Source organism: Myxocyprinus asiaticus, chromosome 4 (assembly GCF_019703515.2).
Source record: "Myxocyprinus asiaticus isolate MX2 ecotype Aquarium Trade chromosome 4, UBuf_Myxa_2, whole genome shotgun sequence".
Taxonomy (NCBI): domain Eukaryota; kingdom Metazoa; phylum Chordata; class Actinopteri; order Cypriniformes; family Catostomidae; genus Myxocyprinus; species Myxocyprinus asiaticus.
In genome coordinates this window covers 4,281,901-4,302,305 of record NC_059347.1, presented here as the reverse complement: position 1 = coordinate 4,302,305, position 20,405 = coordinate 4,281,901, and the positions used below count along the sequence as shown (strand labels likewise).

Below are 20,405 nucleotides of genomic sequence, written 5' to 3'. Positions count from 1 at the left end.
GTCTATTCAGTTTAAAAACATTTATCCATATAAATGATGTGATCTGAGCAGCGTTTGAACAGCAGTGAAACACTTTCTTATAATGTGTTACATTCATACGTGCAGAATAGTGCATAAATCTTACTCTCAATAACAACACTTTAATTGTTTTCCTGTAAAAATATCTTCTAATAAATCCTTAAAACAAATTTAAGTAGCTCCACTGCATTAAATATTTAGGCTTTTTCATAGAATGTATTTTTAATATAAGTGTATTTTGTCTCACTATCCTGGATGTAGATGTTTTTTTTTTTTTTTTTTTTGGCATGCAATTCACTTGTTTATTGTCATAAACAAGTGAAAAAAAAATCTGCCAGTGCTGAAATAGAAATCCATTTATATTTAGATTACATTACTGACAACAAGTAATCTAACGCAATACGTCACAAATTACATTTTACAGCATGCATTTAGTCATCTGAAGTAGAATACATTTTAAAATGAACTCTCCCAACCTTGTTTGAAGGTTACAAAGGCTCCTGGATGTTTCTTGATGTTTCTGGGTTTTAAAAGCACCAGTACATGGAAGGTCTTCTAAGGAACTAGATGATAAAAAAGTTTGTGGAACATTGTGAAGATTCTCCTATGAGATCAGGTTGTAAAACTTTTTGGTTTTAATTGGACCTTTATTTTTTAAGAGTGAAGGACTTACAGTATTTAAATGAACATTATAAAATCAGATGTAGCCTTTGTGTGTAGAAAATGTGAGTGCCGCTTGTCTGTGCAAAAGTTGCCGCTACTATACTAGGATGTTGAGGGTGGTTGCCAGAGCATTGCTATGAAGTTGTTGAAGTATTCCAGAATGATCTTACTGTGAATTCGGCAACAGTAGGCCAGACGTTCTTCAGCTAAAATAGGTCCGTGCTTACCCAAATTCAAAGTGGAGAGTGTTTTTGACCATTTGGGCATGTGTAAGCTCCAGTTTCTGTGTAAAATGTAATGTGAGTTAGTTTTAGTTGTAAATAATGTAATACAATTAAGAGCAGTGTATTTTAGAATTTTATTTCTAAAATATGTAGAATTTTATTCCCTCTACACCCTAACCTAAACCCCAATCCTAAACCTTGTCCACCAGATGAAAATCACAAGTCACTTAGTGATAGCACATCTCTTCTTAGGCCGCATGTTTTAAGGTATTACTCGTGTTTGTAACACAGAGCGGGACGAGTTGATGCAAGTTTAATAGGGTTAACACTACCCCTAAGTATGAGCAAATGTAACAGTCATGCTTTTCTTAGCAAACACCACTAAAAATATCCTCCAGATCGTTGTTTACCTCTTTAGTGTTATTATCCTGCACCAGGCTGTAGAGGGGCACAACACGGCTGACCTCCAGTAGGACGGGCATCGGGCTGGGCGCCTCACGACCGGCTTGCCTGCACAGGTGACAGGTGGCCGGACAGCTGCCCTTCTCCTGGCAACGAATATCCACACCAGCCACAAGGTCATCGGACAGCAGTTGCGTCTTCAACAGACCTGACAGGTAGCTGATGAAGGGCACGGCTTTCAGATCCCGTCTGCTGCCCTGATCTGTGACCTCTGTGGAGATGAGACATGGTATGACATCACTGGTACACTTAAAGGGGTCATGACATGCTTTTTAAATTATTATGTTCCTTGGAGTTCACATATAAAATTAGTACAGTTTTTTTGCACCAAAAACATTTATATATTTGTCAAACATTATCATTTTCCACTCTCATTTTGACCCTCTGTCAGAAACACTTGGTTTCGGAGCAGCTTTTTAAGACTTAACAGTAAACGGCCACTGTTCTGACTGGCTCTCTGCTCTTGAATGACCTGTCATCTCACTGCTAATCATTACTGGGTGGGGCTACTGAAGTGATAACGCAATGTAGGCATTGATGTGCTGTTATTGAGGCAGTCAGATGCAAATGTCTACAACAGTGTGACATCACAATGTTTTCAGTGTCAATGTGACGAGGAGGAGGGTGTGGCCACGCCGTGAGGGTGCATGGCCAGCGCTGAATCAGATGATCAGTGGGAGAGTGAGATAAAGGGGGGCCGGAGACACCTGTTCGATAGGGAGAGAGATGCACGTGGCCGTGTTGCATGTGTGTCTGTGTCCTTATGTTTTATTTAGTTTTAAGTTAATTTATATCATTAAATTTTATGTTGACTGTTCAGCCGGTTACCTCCTCCTCCTAGCCCGTCCTTATACTGTTACAGTATAAGGACGGGCAAGGAGGAGGCCTCTCCGGCCACCCTTTATCTCGCTGTCCCGCTGATCATCTGATTCAGCACCAGCCATGCACCCTCACGGCCCTGCCACGCCCTCCTCCTCGTCACAGTCAAGTTTTTTTTTTTTGTTTCCTAACTTACACATTACACTGGGATAAGATAGTGTACATATTTTGCATAATGTCATGGAAATAAAATACAGATTAAAAATACACAAACAAATTATCCATACATGTAACAAGGAAAACATACTACAGTACATACAGTAAATGTAACAAAGCTGACGATGATGGAGTCAGAGACTTGATGATAAGAGAAAACAAGTGGTCGTCCATTACTGGTGTTCATCGGAGAAGGCTATAGCAGCAAACAGATTTCCTAAAAGGGGCGGGAGCTCCAAACTGGCAGCAAAGATATAGGGAGCACCTAACATAACCCTTTCCCTAAGCCTAACCGTGGAGGTGTCGCCCCCTTCTGGAGTAACCCGGCAATTTTTTGGAGATTCCGCCTCGATTTGCAGATCTCCGGCCCACAGCTATTTCAACTTTTCATCGCCATGTTACTTACGCTCCATGGCTAATCTGACCCTTAACACCCTTGTGACCCTTGTTCTGGGTAACAGATCACTTAAAGATATTGAGCCAATCAGCTGTATGTTAAGTGACATCTCTGATGCAATGAAGTCACTCGCCCGTGTTTCTTAAAGCACACTTTACAAAAAACAAAAAACAAAAAAACAACAGAGAGATCCACAAAATTAACTATATTTCAATCCAAAGATTTTTTTTTTTTTTTAAAAAGTATCAAAATAAAGCTGATGGAAATGCAAATTATTGCTAAAATTTCACAAGTGTCGACATAATATTTTTCCGTTTAACTCTAGCGCATAAACTCTATGTCGATACTTCAAATGTCACAAAAAACTAGTTTGAAAACACTTTTTGTTGAGAAAATTGGCATTAACGCAAAAATGTAGTGTCACATGACAGAATTGACCTCATTCATTAGCATGTGTTAATCATGACGACAAGGTATAAATCCTTGAAAGCCAATTTATTGTACGTGATTATTGGTTGATCTTAACCATCGACAAGTGCACGGAGAACAAATTAATGGCCACTGTTTGTGATTCATTTAATTGTGGTAGCCATCCATTTATTTATTAAAGTTGCTTTTCCACACAATTCAAAATAATAGACGGCAGTCACGGAATTAACCCACATTAAAAAAATTAATAAATAAAACATATAATTTCTCTGCACAAAGATGTTTTAAATTAAAAATAAATACACAATACTAGGAGAAAAGCATCAGTGTGCTTTTTGGAACACTACCATAGCCCAGTTCTAAAAAATTATTGTTTAGCTTACTTTTGAAAAAATACCGGCAAAATTCCCTGTATTAAATTAAATAAATTACCAAACGAATAAAGCATTAAATTAAAATAATTAATTACCAAACAATTATATATATACAGTATATATATATTTATATTTAGACCTATATAATTGCCTTTTCTTTACACAAACTTAAATTAGCCTTACCCTGTTCTGTAGATGAAAAAAGGTGGCTGAATGACATTCTCAGAATGTTCTACACTTTTTTCAAGACTATAAACTATCAGAACTATTTGCCTAATGCTGAGTTCACTTTCAGAAAACAAGCTTTTGAACATTTTAAAACTTTTAAACATTTTAAATCTTACCCTCTTTACCTCGGATCTCATTTGCTGAGCTTCTTCAGAAAATGTAAATTGCACTATGATGCTAAAATTAATTTTAGATGACAATCAAGTTCAGCTGGTCGTTAAAAGTTGCTGGACAAATATGTGGGACATAATGCAGTTGTGATGGCAATGCTTTAGATTAGATGATTGTTCAAAATAGCCTATTAAATATCAGGAATGTATCATATGTAAATCCTGATATTGCCGCATCAATTTTTCTTTAATAGTTGTGCACACAGCATATACACATAGATGGATGGTCCTTATACTAAGACCGAAAGTTTCCCCCACTACTTGGTGCAGGTTGCCAGCTTGAACAGGGCCATGATGATTCACTTTCGGGTCAGAACCGGTGGCAACCGGGACCAATATTATAGTCCTATCAGAAGGGCAACGGCTCCCTTTTGATTGCAATTCCTCCTCTTATGATTGCATTTATTTGTGAAATTAAAATGACAGTAAGTTGGGTAATTTCAATGAATTGTCTCAATACTCTCCCAATTTTACAAAGAATTTGGAGGAAAAAAATTAGGGACATCTGGGAGGCGAAAGTTACACAATAAGCGATAAGCACACATTTCTGCATGGAAACGGCTTAAGGGCAGATTTCTTTTGCGATACACCAAAACTTATGCGACAAGTGTTTTTTAGGCATTACGTCATCACGCACACCATTTTTATCAATAAAAGGCCATTTGAATGGAAACAGGCAGAAGACGGCAAATTTCACAAACTTTTTTTTTACGCACTTTCACTTTGTTGATAACAAAATAGCGCGTAATGTGGATGGAAATTAGGTTACAGACTCTTCATGATTGTTCAGTAGCAGACTTGATGCATTTGTAATCGTATTAAATGATATTAAGCTTTGCTTGTAATTTAAATGAATATAAAATGTTTATATTAATATCTGTTTAATATATATATATATATATATATATATATATATATATATAAGCCTGTGTATTCTTGTTGTGGACTGTTTTTATAGCAATCTCTTGCTATGCTGTTTAAATGTATTTAAATTTTTCTAATTTTATTAATGATTGGCCTTCAGCGGAGAGGTACAATGAGTCCCGCTGACTCACTCATGAGAAGTGAATCTGAATCGCGCTCTCTCCGTGTTTCACACTATTAACTGTTTGCTGCTAATGTCACTCATTCATAAGCTGTAGTGCACCTTGGCCATGATGTCGGGACCATGGGGGAACAGACAGCGCTGGAGACCACAGGGAACATGGCCTGAAAAGACTGCCAGTGGAGCATGGCATGGCGAGACCGGCCATGGAGCATGGCATGGAGAGACCGGACGTGGAAAATGGCATGGCGAGACTGGCCGTGGAGCATGGCCTGAAGAGACTGGCCACGAAGCATGGCCTGACGAGGCCGATTATGAGCCGTGGGGCATGGCCTGGCGGGGAGACCTGGCGCCGTGGCCTGACAAGGCAGACCTGGCAGCATGGTGCGGCAGAAGAGGGAGTAGGGCCTTGCGAGGCAGACATGGCAGCAGGCCGTGCCAAAGCAAGGCATGGTGAGACAGACGTGGCATCATAGCCTGGCAAGACAGTTATGACCGCACTCTGACGTGGCAGCCAGGGTGGCAGACTGAGGCTTCCGGATCACTGGCATAGAATTCATTGTAGGTATGCTGGCGTCCTCGCTGAGTCCTTGAGTGAAATTTGATCCACTTAGCAATAGAGCACCTAAGGTCCACATGATACTGCCTTGAGGCAGATATGACTTGATTGACTCAGCAAGTCCAAAATGAAAAATGTCTTTTAGAGCCTTATCATTAAAATTCATCAACTATAACAACTCACAGAACTGAGTAAACATAGTGTTCTGTGGGCTGATCCCCCTGATGTAGTCGTAAGAGCTGAACTGCTGGATTCATGATGTTGGTCGAGGATTCTGTAACGTAAAGCTGATGACGATGCTGACAGAGAGGGAGACTTGATGATGAGAGAATACAAGTGCACTTTATTTTAAATCCAAACAAACGTAAATTAAACCATGAAACAAAACAAAACAAGGATTATGAACATAGACTACAACTTGTCTGTGACTATGACAACATTAAACATTCACAGTACTCAACATAGGACAACAGCAAACATGACGGCTATAAAACACAAACATTTGCTAACAAGATAAGACAATAGACAACAACCAATGACAAGACAAAACTGATAAACAGATATCAAGACTAATAAAACAAGAACCAATCAAAATGCAAGACTAGTAAACACATAATGGAACATGAGGGTCACAAGACAGGACAGGAAAATCACATAACTAAATCTGACATATCAAAATAAAAGACATGAAACAAAGTTTAAACTAAAACATGCCACAATAAAACAACTCAAACTGCTGAGCCTTGCAATCAGATGGTTTAAACTTACTTAAAAGAGGTTTAAAGAAATAAAAATAAAAAAAATAAATACAAAAAAAAGTTTTTGGAACTGAAAAAAAAAAGAAAAAAGCCACTTTGTCTGTCAGTATGCTTCAATCGAACTTGTTGTATGGAGAGGCTAGATTTTATGGATAAACTTATAATGAATAAGCTGGTGTTTTATTATTATTATTATTATTATTATTATTATTATTATTATTATTTATTGTTTTTCAAGCTATAAATATGTTTACCATACTAGTATGTCCCAGTCAAGTTCCAGGCCCAGTGTTTGCAGGCCATGTTTCCAGGATTGAGTAACACACAGTGTCTTGCACTACTTTAAAATTAGTCTGTAATATATTCTGGACACAACCCCAGGAGAGATAGTCTGAGGGCTGATCCATTTCCATAAAGGATGAGAAGGTAAAGGCATTACCCATGGGACACCAGAAGTAGGAAGTGAGGATCTCAGTTGTAAACAACAAAAACCAAGAGAAACCAGGGCCCTATACCACAACACCGGTTTAGGTGACTAGTTAGGTACGTTTTAGTTTAGTTTGCACAAACACTAGATTTTTGGTACCAAGGAGGTGGATTGGCTTTGATGGGTGCTCATTGTCATAGTAATATGCTACACGGATCTCGGTCTTGTTTCAGGTAATATACACTGGCGGCCAAAAGTCTGGAATAACGTACAGATTTTGCTCTTATGGAAAGAAATTTGTACTTTTATTCACCAAAGTGGCATACAACTGATCACAATGTACTGTATAGTCAGGGCATTAATAATGTGAAAAATGACTATTACAATTTGAAAAAAATATTCAGAACTTCTTAAACTACCTCAAAGAGTTCTTGTCAAAGAATCCTCCACGTGCAATGACAGCTTTGCAGATCCTTGGCATTCTAGCTGTCAGTTTGTCCAGACACTTGGGTGACATTTCACCCCACACTTCCTGTAGCACTTCGGGCACTTCTCATGCACCTTACAGTCTAGCTGATCCGACAAAAGCTCAATGGGGTTAAGATCCATAACACTCTTTTCCAATTATCTGTTGTCCAATGTCTGTGTTTCTTTGCCCACTCTAACCTTTTCTTTTTGTGTTTCTGTTTCAAAAGTGGCTTTTTCTTTGCAATTCTTCCCATAAGGCCTGCATCCCTGAGTCTTCTCTTTACTGTTGTACATGAAACTGGTGTTGAGCGGGTAGAATTCAATGAAGCTGTCAGCTGAGGGCATCTATTTCTCAAACTAGAGACTCTGATGTACTTATCCTCTTGTTTGGCTGCCAGTGTATCACTGACACGATGGATATGTCAAAGTGTGTCAAGTGTGTCAGAATTGTTGGCTAGTAGCTTATCAGGAAGGAAGTAGTTACAGAAGATGATGAATTGTCTCCGCTAGCATACGGTAAATACAGGGCTGATTTTTGTGCATAGCACACTTGGTAGACAGAAAAAAATGCAATTTCAGGAAGAAAGATATTAATTAAGTGTTGAGACGTCCATGTGATGGCTAAACAGATGTGCCGCTTTAAACAATGTCTGTTCACTGCGCTCAACATTCCGGTTCATGGTGCCTGGCAATCAGATGACTCATTATGGTGGACTGTAGCATGACAGGCTAACGCATAATGGAGGACACGTAGCGGGAGAGCAAACAGAACAAAGCCGTCATGTCTGCATCAACACACAGATGTGCCAATCCTGAGCCTCAGTCAGACTCAATAGGCCCTTGTTTGTGAAGTTCTCACCACACATGAAAATGACACGGCTAGAGTAATTGCTAACAGCTTAGGGTGCGTTTTTTAAATTATTCATTTCCTGCAATGCACTTAATCATTTTGAGATGGAGCAGCGCCTTCCAAAGTGTTTCTCCACAGAGTGGAAGGAAAACATCTGGCCGCATGAGTCTTTCATCATGTGTGTTCTACATCTTTGCTGGTGTGAGTTGTTTTTTTGTTTGGTTTTTATACCTACACCATCTGTCTCATGGTAAATAGAGTTTGAGTTGTGTACGCCCAGACGCTGGAATGAAATATTAAATCACATGTCATAATGATGTCCATATTAGAGCACAACCAGTGGTTTGCCTGGGCACCATGTCCAGTTAGCCCCTGCTGTTAGATGCTATAACTACACCATTATGCATTATAAAAGCCTTTTTGTTACTGTAATTGTTGGACATTCGAAAGTGCCGGTGTATTCTGACAGATTAAAGGTGTGAAATGGACTGATATTTTTCCTGGTCTGCTGCCTTTAACGTCACAACACAAGATAGTTGCTAGTGAAGCATTTGGGACCAAGGCGGTTCTAGGGCCAGTGGATATTCGGGGCTTAGCCCAGACCTTTGTGGATATGTATGGGCAGTATTGGGTAGTAAATGATTACATGTAATCTGTATTGTGTGATCAAATTACAAAAATCAAGAACTTGTAATTAGAGTAAATTACATTTTAAAATACTCTTAATGAGATTACAGTTACCTTTGTATGGATTAGGTCATTACATGTTTTTCTAGAAAATGGCAGTAAATAGTTAATGAATAATAATTTATTGATTCCCCTAATTCTTTATGTTTTATTATTTAATTCTAAACCAGCCTACTGCTAAAATACAGAACATTCATAAGTCTTTGAGAGTTTTCAGAAGAGGGCGGAGGTTTGTGGAATTGCACACACAGGCCTGAAACTAGCCACTGGCCAGGTAACTATAACACTGAAAATGGAGCATCTTATTTATCATTTGACCACTGATTTACAAAAATAATTTTACTTTTAAGGAGACACAAGGCAAAAACATTACTGTGCAATTTAAACTCTGCCTTCAAAAAGCATTTGAAGGTGTGCTTGCATGTTTTCTTAACTTCACATTGCATATCTAACCAGCTCCTGATGAACACATATTAACTGTTCTTTGAATTATCTTGTGTGTCATAAAACCATGTGTCACTATGTATTTGTAAAGGTTTTGTCCATCAAACTTATCAAAATGCCTAAATACATGTTGTAATGTCCGTTGTGTTGTGTTGCTTAATAAAACACTGACATTAGATCAATTCTGCAGAGACTCCGGTGTGTGTACAGACTCAGTGCATCTCTAATCATGCTCCCTATACAGGTGCATCTCAATAAATTAAAATGTCGTGGAAAAGTTCATTTATTTCAGTAATTCAACTCAAATTGTGAAACTCGTGTATTAAATAAATTCAATGCACACAGACTGAAGTAGTTTAAGTCTTTGGTTCTTTTAATTGTGATGATTTTGGCTCACATTTAACAAAAACCCACCAATTCACTATCTCAAAAAATTAGAATATGATGACATGCCAATCAGCTAATCAACTCAAAACACCTGCAAAGGTTTCCTGAGCCTTCAAAATGGTCTCTCAGTTTGGTTCACTAGGCTACACAATCATGGGGAAGACTGCTGATCTGACAGTTGTCCGTAAGACAATAATTGACACCCTTCACAAGGAGGGTAAGCCACAAACATTCATTGCCAAAGAAGCTGGCTGTTCACAGAGTGCTGTATCCAAGCATGTTAACAGAAAGTTGAGTGGAAGGAAAAAGTGTGGAAGAAAAAGATGCACAACCAACCGAGAGAACCGCAGCCTTATGATTGTCAAGCAAAATCGATTCAAGAATTTGGGTGAACTTCACAAGGAATGGACTGAGGCTGGGGTCAAGGCATCAAGAGCCACCACACACAGACATGTCAAGGAATTTGGTTACAGTTGTCGTATTCCTCTTGTTAAGCCACTCCTGAAACACAGACAATGTCAGAGGCGTCTTACCTGGGCTAAGGAGAAGAAGAACTGGACTGTTGCCCAGTGGTCCAAAGTCCTCTTTTCAGATGAGAGCAAGTTTTGTATTTCATTTGGAAACCAAGGTCCTAGAGTCTGGAGGAAGGGTGGAGAAGCTCATAGCCCAAGTTGCTTGAAGTCCAGTGTAAAGTTTCCACAGTCTGTGATGATTTGGGGTGCAATGTCATCTGCTGGTGTTGGTCCATTGTGTTTTTTGAAAACCAAAGTCACTGCACCCGTTTACCAAGAAATTTTGGAGCACTTCATGCTTCCTTCTGCTGACCAGCTTTTTAAAGATGCTGATTTCATTTTCCAGCAGGATTTGGCAGCTGCCCACACTGCCAAAAGCACCAAAAGTTGGTTAAATGACCATGGTGTTGGTGTGCTTGACTGGCCAGCAAACTCACCAGACCTGAACCCCATAGAGAATCTATGGGGTATTGTCAAGAGGAAAATGAGAAACAAGAGACCAAAAAATGCAGATGAGCTGAAGGCCACTGTCAAAGAAACCTGGGCTTCCATACCACCTCAGCAGTGCCACAAACTGATCACCTCCATGCCACGCCGAATTGAGGCAGTAATTAAAGCAAAAGGAGCCCCTACCAAGTATTGAGTACATATACAGTAAATGAACATACTTTCCAGAAGGCCAACAATTCACTAAAAATGTTTTTTTTTTATTGGTCTTATGATGTATTCTAATTTTTTGAGATAGTGAATTGGTGGGTTTTTGTTAAATGTGAGCCAAAATCATCACAATTAAAAGAACCAAAGACTTAAACTACTTCAGTCTGTGTGCATTGAATTTATTTAATACACGAGTTTCACAATTTGAGTTGAATTACTGAAATAAATGAACTTTTCCACGACATTCTAATTTATTGAGATGCACCTGTATATACTGACTAACTTTGCACTCTCAGATGATGTAAAATAAACATCATTGTATAAATGAATGAAATTGCTCAGAACATTACATCACTCCTTTTCATTATTATTGTTTTTTAAATGAACAGTCTGCAAATTTAATTTGTGCACACTATGTCTAGAATACCTGAAGTAGCAACTAAATAAACTCATGTAACAGTAACACATGAACTGTAAATGAATTACACATGACCTGTAAAATGAATCCAGATAACGTTACAGATCATGAGATGAACATTTGGACAGGACAGTCACTTCAAACAGAATCACACATTAAAACAACACTGTCAATTAGCAATCACTTAGCTGCATAGTCTCTCAAATATGTAGGGGGTCTCCTGTTTGCCCTTGTGGGATAGCGCTGCTCTGGAGAAGGGGGTACATCATCAGAGACCGTTACGGATAAGTCGGAGAGTTGAGAGGTCACTTTCTTGAAGAATGATGAATTTCGGGTGATTGAGTGTCCTTCATGCACTGCAGTGATCATGGAACCTTAGACCTTTATCATGGTATATGGAGTGGCATGATATGGTGTTGAGAGTTTGTTGTGTTTTGTCTTCCAACACATCACTTTGTCACCAGGCAATGAGGTGCAGCATACTGACGGGAAAAAGCATTGGACTTCATCTTTGCTTCGGCTGCCTGATCTCTCAGACTAAGAGCTCTGTCAGGCTTATAATGCTTCCCTGTGTTGACAGTTGAAATCTTGTTACAGACAGGGTGTCGGAACAGTATCTCTGCTGGTGATGTTCCAGTAGTAGTGTTTGGCGTGGAGAGGTACTCACGTAAGAATATGCAGAGTTGTTGTCTAAATGGGATGCCAAGTGTTCCGGCAACTCGTTTTGCTTTGCCTAGAGTTCACATAAATCGTTCTACACATCCATTCGCTTGTGGCCAAAGAGGGGTGATCTTCCGGTGATGGAAACCAAGATATGCTGCAAATTTGCTAAACTGCTCTCTATTGAAAGGAGGTCCATTGTCCGATTTCACTGTCTTTGGGATTCCGAACATGAAGAATACATTGTCCAGTATGGGCACTACAGAGTTGGCAGTTATTGATCTCAAGACTTCCACTACAGGGTATCATGAGTATTCATCCAGAATGACCATAAGGTGTTCTCCAGATGGCAGAGGTCCATAGAAGTCTATGCTGATGTCTTGCCAGGGTGATTCAGGTAGCTTGGTCAACTTTAGTGGTTCTGTGAGTATGACAGGGGAATTGGCTTGGCAAGCTAGGCAGTTTGTTATTGCAGGTTCAGTCTTTTGGTTCATGTTTGGAAATTAAACTTTCTCTCTTAGTAGCATCTTTATCTTCAAAATGCCCTGGCATCCCTCATGGGCAAGCTGGAGGATGCGCTGTTCCAGTAATGATGGAATGACGATTCTGGAACCTCTCAAAATAATATCATCTGTGTGTTAGACAGTTCTGAGCTGATTTGCTTGTATTTCTTAAGTGTTTCAGCGTGCGGCAGTGTGTCTCTTACCGTGTGCCATGTGCTGTTGCTGATGTACGAACTGACTTGCTGGAGTACTGGGTCCTTTGAAGTTTATTGTTTGATCTCATTCAGCATCATGGCCTTGGGTGTTACATGTTGTGTGACAAAGTTCACATATTCCTCAGCTACTTTAGCTGCTCTGGTGCTGGTGCGAGTGACTGTTGGTACTGGGTGATGTGACATGTAATCCTCAGGATTATCTGCCCCTTTCCAGTACTCCACTCTGTAGTAGTATGGTTGAAGACTTAGACCCCAGCGTTCAATGCGGGCAGGAGGTTTTGACATCGGTTTGTTCCAGATTAATTCAAGAGCCTTGTGATCTGTTATTAATGAGAAAGAGTGAAAGAGTTCCCATACAAGTAGAGATGGAAATGTTTGCATCTCCACACAATAGTGAGTGCTTCGCATTCTGTTTGAGAGTAGCGCCTTTTAACATCACTAAGCACCCTGCTTGCAGAAGCTATAACGTGTCTCTATCCTTTTTCCTCCTGAAAAGAACAGCGCCTAGCCCTACAGGGCTGGCGTCGATGATGAGCTCTGGTTTTCTTGGGGTCAAAATATTCCATGGTTGTAAGTAAGACTTTCCTTCAGCTTTGTCCATGCTGTGGCATGTTCTCTGTTTCACCTCCAGGGTGTATCCTTTTTGGTGAGCTGCCTCAGGGAGCAGTGATTGTGGCAAAATTTGGAATGAAGCGAGAACAGTAATAAGCGAGACCTGAGACACTGCGAACTTTACCTGCATCTTTCGGGTTGTCAGCCTGCTGTATGGCAATGACATTTTTCGGATCCACCAAGATGCCCGCAGCAGAAAAAAAATGAAGCCAAAAAATACTAATCTTGAATTGTTGAATTCGCATTTACTGCGATTGAGTGTGAGACCGCTTTCCTTGAGTCGTTGGAAGACTAATGTGATGTGTCTGCCATGGTCCTCTTGAGTAAGACCATATACAATTGTCATCACTTAAATTGTTCACACCTGGAATGCCTTGTAGGGTGTGGTGAATGGCGTTTTGAAACACTTCAGCGGCTGATGAAATTCAGAAGTTGAGACATTTGTATCTCTTCAGCCCAACATGTGTGGAACAAGTTGTGATGTAATGGCTATCAGTATGCAGCTCTAACTGGTGATATCCTGCTTTCAAATCTAGCTTAGAGAACACTGTAGCTCTGTTTAGGTCGTGGATGACGTTGTCCATCATCGGAGTGAGGTGACGCTCACACTGTATTGCTACATTTGCCTGCCACATGTCAACACATATCCTTACTTTGTTTGGATCTTTGGGCTTTGGTGGGGTAACTATTGGTGATACCCAGGGCGTAGGTCCTGTGACTGACTCTATGATGTCATTATCTTCCAAGGATTTCAGCTCTGACTCAACTTTCTGTCGAATGTGGAACGGCACTCTCCTGTGTGGCACACAGGTAGGCTGAACAGTGTGGTGAATGTGCAGCTTGACTTGAAAGTGTTTTAGATTTCCAATGCCGCTAAACAGTTCAGGATGACTATTGACGAGTTACTCTGCCACAGTACTACCAGTGGTAGGAGGAGTTATGGTTTTGAGGATCTTGATGAGGCTAAGCTCATCAGCAGTCTGGTAGCTTAACAGAGAATGGCCGTTGGTAGGGGTCACATAGAAAGTGGAATGAGTTGTGCGGCCATGCGACTGAATACTGGCGGTGAATGCACCTAGTACGGTAAGTGCTTGTGCAGAGCCATAGGAATATACTTGAATGCTGGTTGGCTTCAGTACTGGTTTTGGATCTAGTGAGTCATATTCAGTTTTGCTTAAAATGTTAATGACAGCCCCTGAATCAATTAGCATTGATATGTATTTTCCTTGGATTTCAATGTTGGCTTTTTGCTGTTTTCATATTTTCCTTGTATTCACCATGAAGACATAGGCTTCATCACTGCTAGATTCTGGTGCCGGCTGCTGTGTCTCTGCACTAATCTGATGGACACCTGATTTTCTCCTGCCATACACCCTTCTCTTTTCAGCATGACAGCGTTTGTAACCTGGCTGCTTTGATTTAGAGCGGCATACTCTTGAGAAGTGATTTGCTTTACTGCAGGCTTTGCAGTTTTTGCCTTTTGATGGACAGCTGCCATTATGAGGGTAAGTTAGGGTGACCATACATACAGCTCCTCTTTTTCCCGGACATGTCCTCTTTTTCGGACCTTAAAAAGCATCCGGCCGGGATTTCTAAATTTGCGAAAATGTCCAGAATTTGGCTTTAGTTGCATTATGATGTGCATCTGGTCTAATACTTCATTGTGTGTGCGCGCATATTTGCATTGCTTTAACCCCTCTTTGTAAGTCCCGCCTTCTCGCACACCAATTGGTCGATTATAAGATGCTTGCAGCAACTATTGGCCAAATTCCTGCCTGTCAATCTCTCTGTGACTGCGTGAAGCGCTGTTGTATTCAGCATCAAACAGTTGCTTGACAGTAGCAGCAAATGTGGAAACAATGCCCAAACGAAAGTGCAAATTTACAGAAAATTTTCAAAAAAATTCCCATGCTTTCGTCCAGGTCGAGATCCGTGGGAAGCAGAATGTATGACATGTAAAGCTGGCACTTATGTGTCAGTTGCTCATAAAGGTGCTAGTGATTTAGAAGCACACATTAGCTCTGCAAAGCATAAAGGGTCAACAAAAGGTGAAAGTTCATCAGGTAAATTAACAGACTATTTTTTTGCGACCAGGTAAAATTATCACATTGCTTCATTTCCCATGGCCATTCAATATAATAGTAAACTGTTTTGAACCCTATTATTCCACCCCACCCCAAACTCTCTCAGAAAAAAGTTTCCTCTTTTTGGAAAACCAGAATATGGTCACCCTAGGTAAGTTCCTCCACAGTTTAGACATTCAGTGTTTGACTGAGACTTTTCCCTTTCTTTTGAGCTTCGCTTATCTGATTTTTTGACATCATCGGCAAGCTTGGACTTTTGTTCTATGCCAGTAACTTGCATGTCGGGTTCGTTGAAAGCACGTCTGCGGAGCCTGGATGATGTGCAATTTTGGATTATTTGTGCTTTAATTTCTTTGTCTGTGTCACCAAACACAGTTTTTAGCAAGCATGCGCAGCCTCGTATGGTACAGTACATGATACTAGTATATGTGAAGTACATTGTCAGTTTCATTTTCACGTTCTCATATCTGTGAGCCTCTGAAGATAACGTGTCATAGATATCATGCCCTTGCTCTCCAGCTGCTTCCAGCAACAGTGCTTTGAGACTAGCATCTCAGTAATGTTCATTGCAATCACATAATTTTCGAACCTTTGTATCACTTTTTCCATCTCGGACCTACTGAGTTTGGATCAATATCAGGGTTAAATGCAGGAAACTGGAATGCGTTAGCCAACGCCATCACAGTTAGCGAGCTAGTTTCATGCTAGCTTTACTCACAGACACTTGAGGGAAACTCCGGTCTTCCTATGAATGTGGTTTTAATCCTCGTCGCCAGTGTAATGTCCGTTGTGTTGTGGTGCTTAATAAAACACTGACATTATGACTTGATGTCTGCCGTTTATTGAGACTCCGGGGTGTGTACAGACTCAGTGCAACTCTATTCATGCTCCCTACATTCTAGTCAACTGACTGACTAACTCCGCACTCTCAGATGACGTTATATAAACGTCATTGTATAAACCAATGAAAATGCTCAGAACATTACACATGTTATTTTGTATCTACAATCTAATCTACATACTGCATAAATGCCAAACTGATTGCATTAGCTCAGCAAAGTTTAGTTTTAGTTTCACAAATTGCTTTTGTACTCAGCTTCAAAAATGTACATGAATGTGCTTTTACGATAACTTTTGAGACTGTTTTATTGTGACACTGATTCACAAATACTGTATATCTGGTCTGGGATGCATTTCCCAAAAGCATCATAAGCCTAAGTAGATCATAAAAACCATTGGTGCCAGTGGTCTCTACGATCTACTTAAGGCCTTTTGACACCAAACACGAACCTTCGCCACGATTTCTCGCAGCAATCTTTTTTTTTTTTTTTTTTATGAAAACAATGGATTCCTAACAAGCTCTTCACACCTGGAATGAACATTTGTGCCGAATCTCATGCCGACAAAGCAAAGCTTTTTTTACAGTGAGTGTGTCGGATTGTTTTTTTTGTTTTTGCCAAAAAAACATTCCAACCAATAAAATTTTAGCTGTTCATCGCGTTTCAGGGGGAGCTGCTGCAGTTCCCAAAACCATATGAACAGGTGGCGTTAAAGCACAGAAAGCTGTTTTGACTACCCACATTAAACGGTAAAGGAACTCATGAGGAAATCCTGATCAGTGAGGACATGTGTTTCATTTGCTTCAAATGCCTTTATAAATGGAAAAAGTTTGTTCTCTTGTGGGTCCTCCTTAACAAGTAAATGATATTGCTGCATCACTCCCTTGCATCCCCTTTCTGATCTTACATGTCTTCATTGTGTATTCCATACTGCTGTATTTTTGTTCCTTAGCATTTAATCTTACGTGAGTTCTCTTATATCTCTAATATAACATATATCGTGGCATATTTTCCTTTTGTATCACCTTTTTTAATTAACAACTGTTCGGATCTTAAGTGTTTTTATTTGCCAAATATTTATACATTTAATGCTGTGATTTGCAGTGCACTGTATATCTTTGTATTAAAATGCCTTTGTATACCAAAAACATGATAGTGTCTCCTCAAAATCGTTATTTCTGTGCGATTCTTAATATCCGTTAACAGCTTTCATTGGCAAGTAATAAAGTATCCAATAATGGATCAGACTGAAGATGTTTTTGTTGGGTGAGGTGTTGTATTTCTTGCATTATATAGACTGTTTAAATTATGTCATGTTTAATTAGTGACACGTTTTAAACAAATTTAGATACACATGCAATAAGATACAATCAGTATAGTTCAAGTTGACAACATCTGTTACAACTTCTGTTACAACAGTCATTAAGTGTGCATTATGCATTGATTTTAAGCAAATGTACTTAACACAATTATATAGAGAATGGCATTGTTCCAAATGATAACAAGTTTTAACCATTAATATTTTTTACACTCAATTCTTTCCAATTACCCCTTGGACTGTGTACACATGATAATACTTCCAGTCAACTTGTCCAGCAGGTGAACTGCAATAGTTCGTGAAGTGTCTAACATGTTTTCTCTCTCGTTGAGCAAATCAACATCAAACTCTTTATCACTGTTGCAGCTTGAAGAGAAATCAGTTTTGCTTGTAAAGTACTTCTTATCTGTCATAGGCGGAATGGTGCGTTGAGCCACCTACCGTACCAGGGTAAAATTGTTTGTCGATTAATGCCACCTTTAGTAAAGGCGTGAATGTTTTAACGGCGGTCATTCACATCGCTTTCTATGGGCAAGGGCCGTTCGTCGGCCATTCGGCTCTTATAATCACATCGCCTTTGGTGTGAAAAGGCCTTAAAGCTTGCACTTCTTTTGGGAAACACAGCCCAGATCTGTTACCTCACATGGATGGTGTTTGTAATGGGCGAAATTGCTGGAGTAAGACCACATTTGTTAAACAAGCCCTGGATAACCTGTCCATACTTCTAGAAACTCTCACATAAGTCTCATAAACCCTCCCCTTCTACACAATTATGTAGATGAATTATTCTTATCAGTTAAAATGTGTTTTTGTATTTCATGACCCTTTAAGTATATTTGTATTTTACTCCTATACAGGCAAAGAGTGAGTGAAACAAAAAATCATATCAATTGTCATATTTTGATTCATTATTTTTTTTTCTTAATGCATTTAAGCAACATTTTTTGAAAATGGTAAGGTTATCCTACTCAAATGCATGTGACATCAGATTAACAAAAGTTATCTTGACGTAATCTAAAAGTAATACAAAATGAATCAGATTAGATTACCAAAAAACTATTCCAAGAGATTATGTTACTAATAACAATTTTTGTCATGTAATTTGTAACAGGTACTTGATTTCAATTCCAAAGTAATCTAGCTATTATTATTTTTATAAATGTCATATTATCATCGTAGTAATATCATTATACAGAGTAGAGGTTGCATGAGTCGACTACTGATTTTTACTGGTTGATTAGTTGAGTCAAATTCAAAATCATATTCTTGAAGGAAAGAACAGCAACCAGGTCAGATGTCCCAACACAAAAAAGCCGCTTTTCCAGTGTCGGGCCGAATGGTTACAGAATGGTTACAGCAGCATTTCCTCTTAAGCACAGTTCGGCACAGCACGATTATAAACCATTCTATAACCGTACTCAACCGTTCTCAACTGTGCTGTTAGAATGGCTTTAGTGCCAACTCACGATTGTCAATTTGTCAACGCCAACTTATAGTGCTTTTAGTTGCTTCTAGCTCGCCAAGTTCGCTAATATTTGGCTGAAGTTAATAAAAGTTAATAAAAATAGTGTATGTTTAGTGTATAGTCATGATTTTATGATGGTTTAACTAGTATAGTAGCCTACATTAGTATTTAGACACGCCTTTTTCGTCAGGGAAGTAGATTACAAGCTCCTTAAAACTCAAAATGTATCAATATAATCTCATATACTATTTTCATACAGAATATTACTTCTATAATATTTTGTCAATACATATTCTTTTTAGCTAGTTTGGAACTTTGACCTTTCTGTATATTTGTGTCCGGTGGCATACACAAGCCCTCAGCAAATTATGATAAACCTCTCGCCTTTTTCTCTTTGCTTTCCTTTTAGCGACATGGGCTATGTCTTTCCTGTGTACTAGAAAGGTAAAACCATGGAAAAAAGCTGTACTAAAAACTGGAATTTGCGATTTGCCTCCATAGCGCACTCGTTCCAATGTGTACCTCTCACATCGTTGCCAAAAGACGGGTCTTTTAAGTACATTCTCCTGATTCCATCGCACCACAGTGGAAAAAGAAAGCGTAACCGCGCAAACTGGCCCGGATTGGCAAGGGTTTGCGATGAGAACTGTTCAGCCAGATGGTGGAAAAGTGGCTTTATTTGTGCTGATCATGTTGAAAACCACTAACTTGCACCACCAGGTACTGTTTTAAAAGACAATGCATAACAGTAATATTTCTGTTATACAGTACTTGAAGGCCACCTTGCATATACTCGAGGTTATTGTAGCATGTGTGTCACCTTTCTCAAGGATGGCAGGAAATGAGTCATTTATATTTATGAGTAAAGTGATAACTGATTGGACAATTCAGTAATATTCATCAGAAAAACTCTTTCAGATTGGTCAGAAAGAGTAGTGGGGATTTTGATTCATTGCAGTGGCTCAAGTCTTTTGAATCCACTCACCAAAAAGATTTGTTCAGATTCCTTCATTGATTGTTTTCCTTCATTTACCGTTTCTGCAAATTAAGCCTTTGCACCAGCAGATGGCGACAAACGACCATCTTTTACCTTTTGAATGAGTAATTTCATTGAACCAAAAGCACAGTCACAAGTCAATTTATTCTTTATTAAAATGTATGTGCCTAATGACCAACTGGTTCAGTGAAGGGGTGTATTCGTTCAGTGGGTCAAACCAATGACATGCTCCTTTACAGCCAGCACTCGAATGCTACTGGCTCGCACTATAATCAGTCTTTAAAAGAAGAAAAAAGCAGAAAAACTGGAATTTGCGTGTCTACAAATGTTCAAAGACACTAAAAATAGAGTTTAAACACAATACACAATTGTGTATTTTACCACAAATGACAAGAAAGCAGGTCTTATTTTTCCAATATTTTGTCAAACCCTGGGCATCAGTTTTACCAAGACAAGTTCAAGAAAAGCCTACATATCTTAGACTGTGAACCAAAGCCCAA

General features: G+C 39.3%; 1 protein-coding gene across 1 annotated transcript in view; it reads right to left on the bottom strand.

Annotated features, from left to right (window-relative positions):
* The window catches only part of LOC127435466 (astrotactin-2-like), a 716,076-nt gene that overhangs the window by 100,295 nt on the left and 595,376 nt on the right, over nt 1-20,405 (bottom strand). Inside the window, exon 17 of the mRNA XM_051688999.1 lies at nt 1,316-1,578. Coding sequence (XP_051544959.1) covers nt 1,316-1,578 — 263 coding nt within the window. The remainder of the gene's footprint in view (nt 1-1,315; nt 1,579-20,405) is intronic.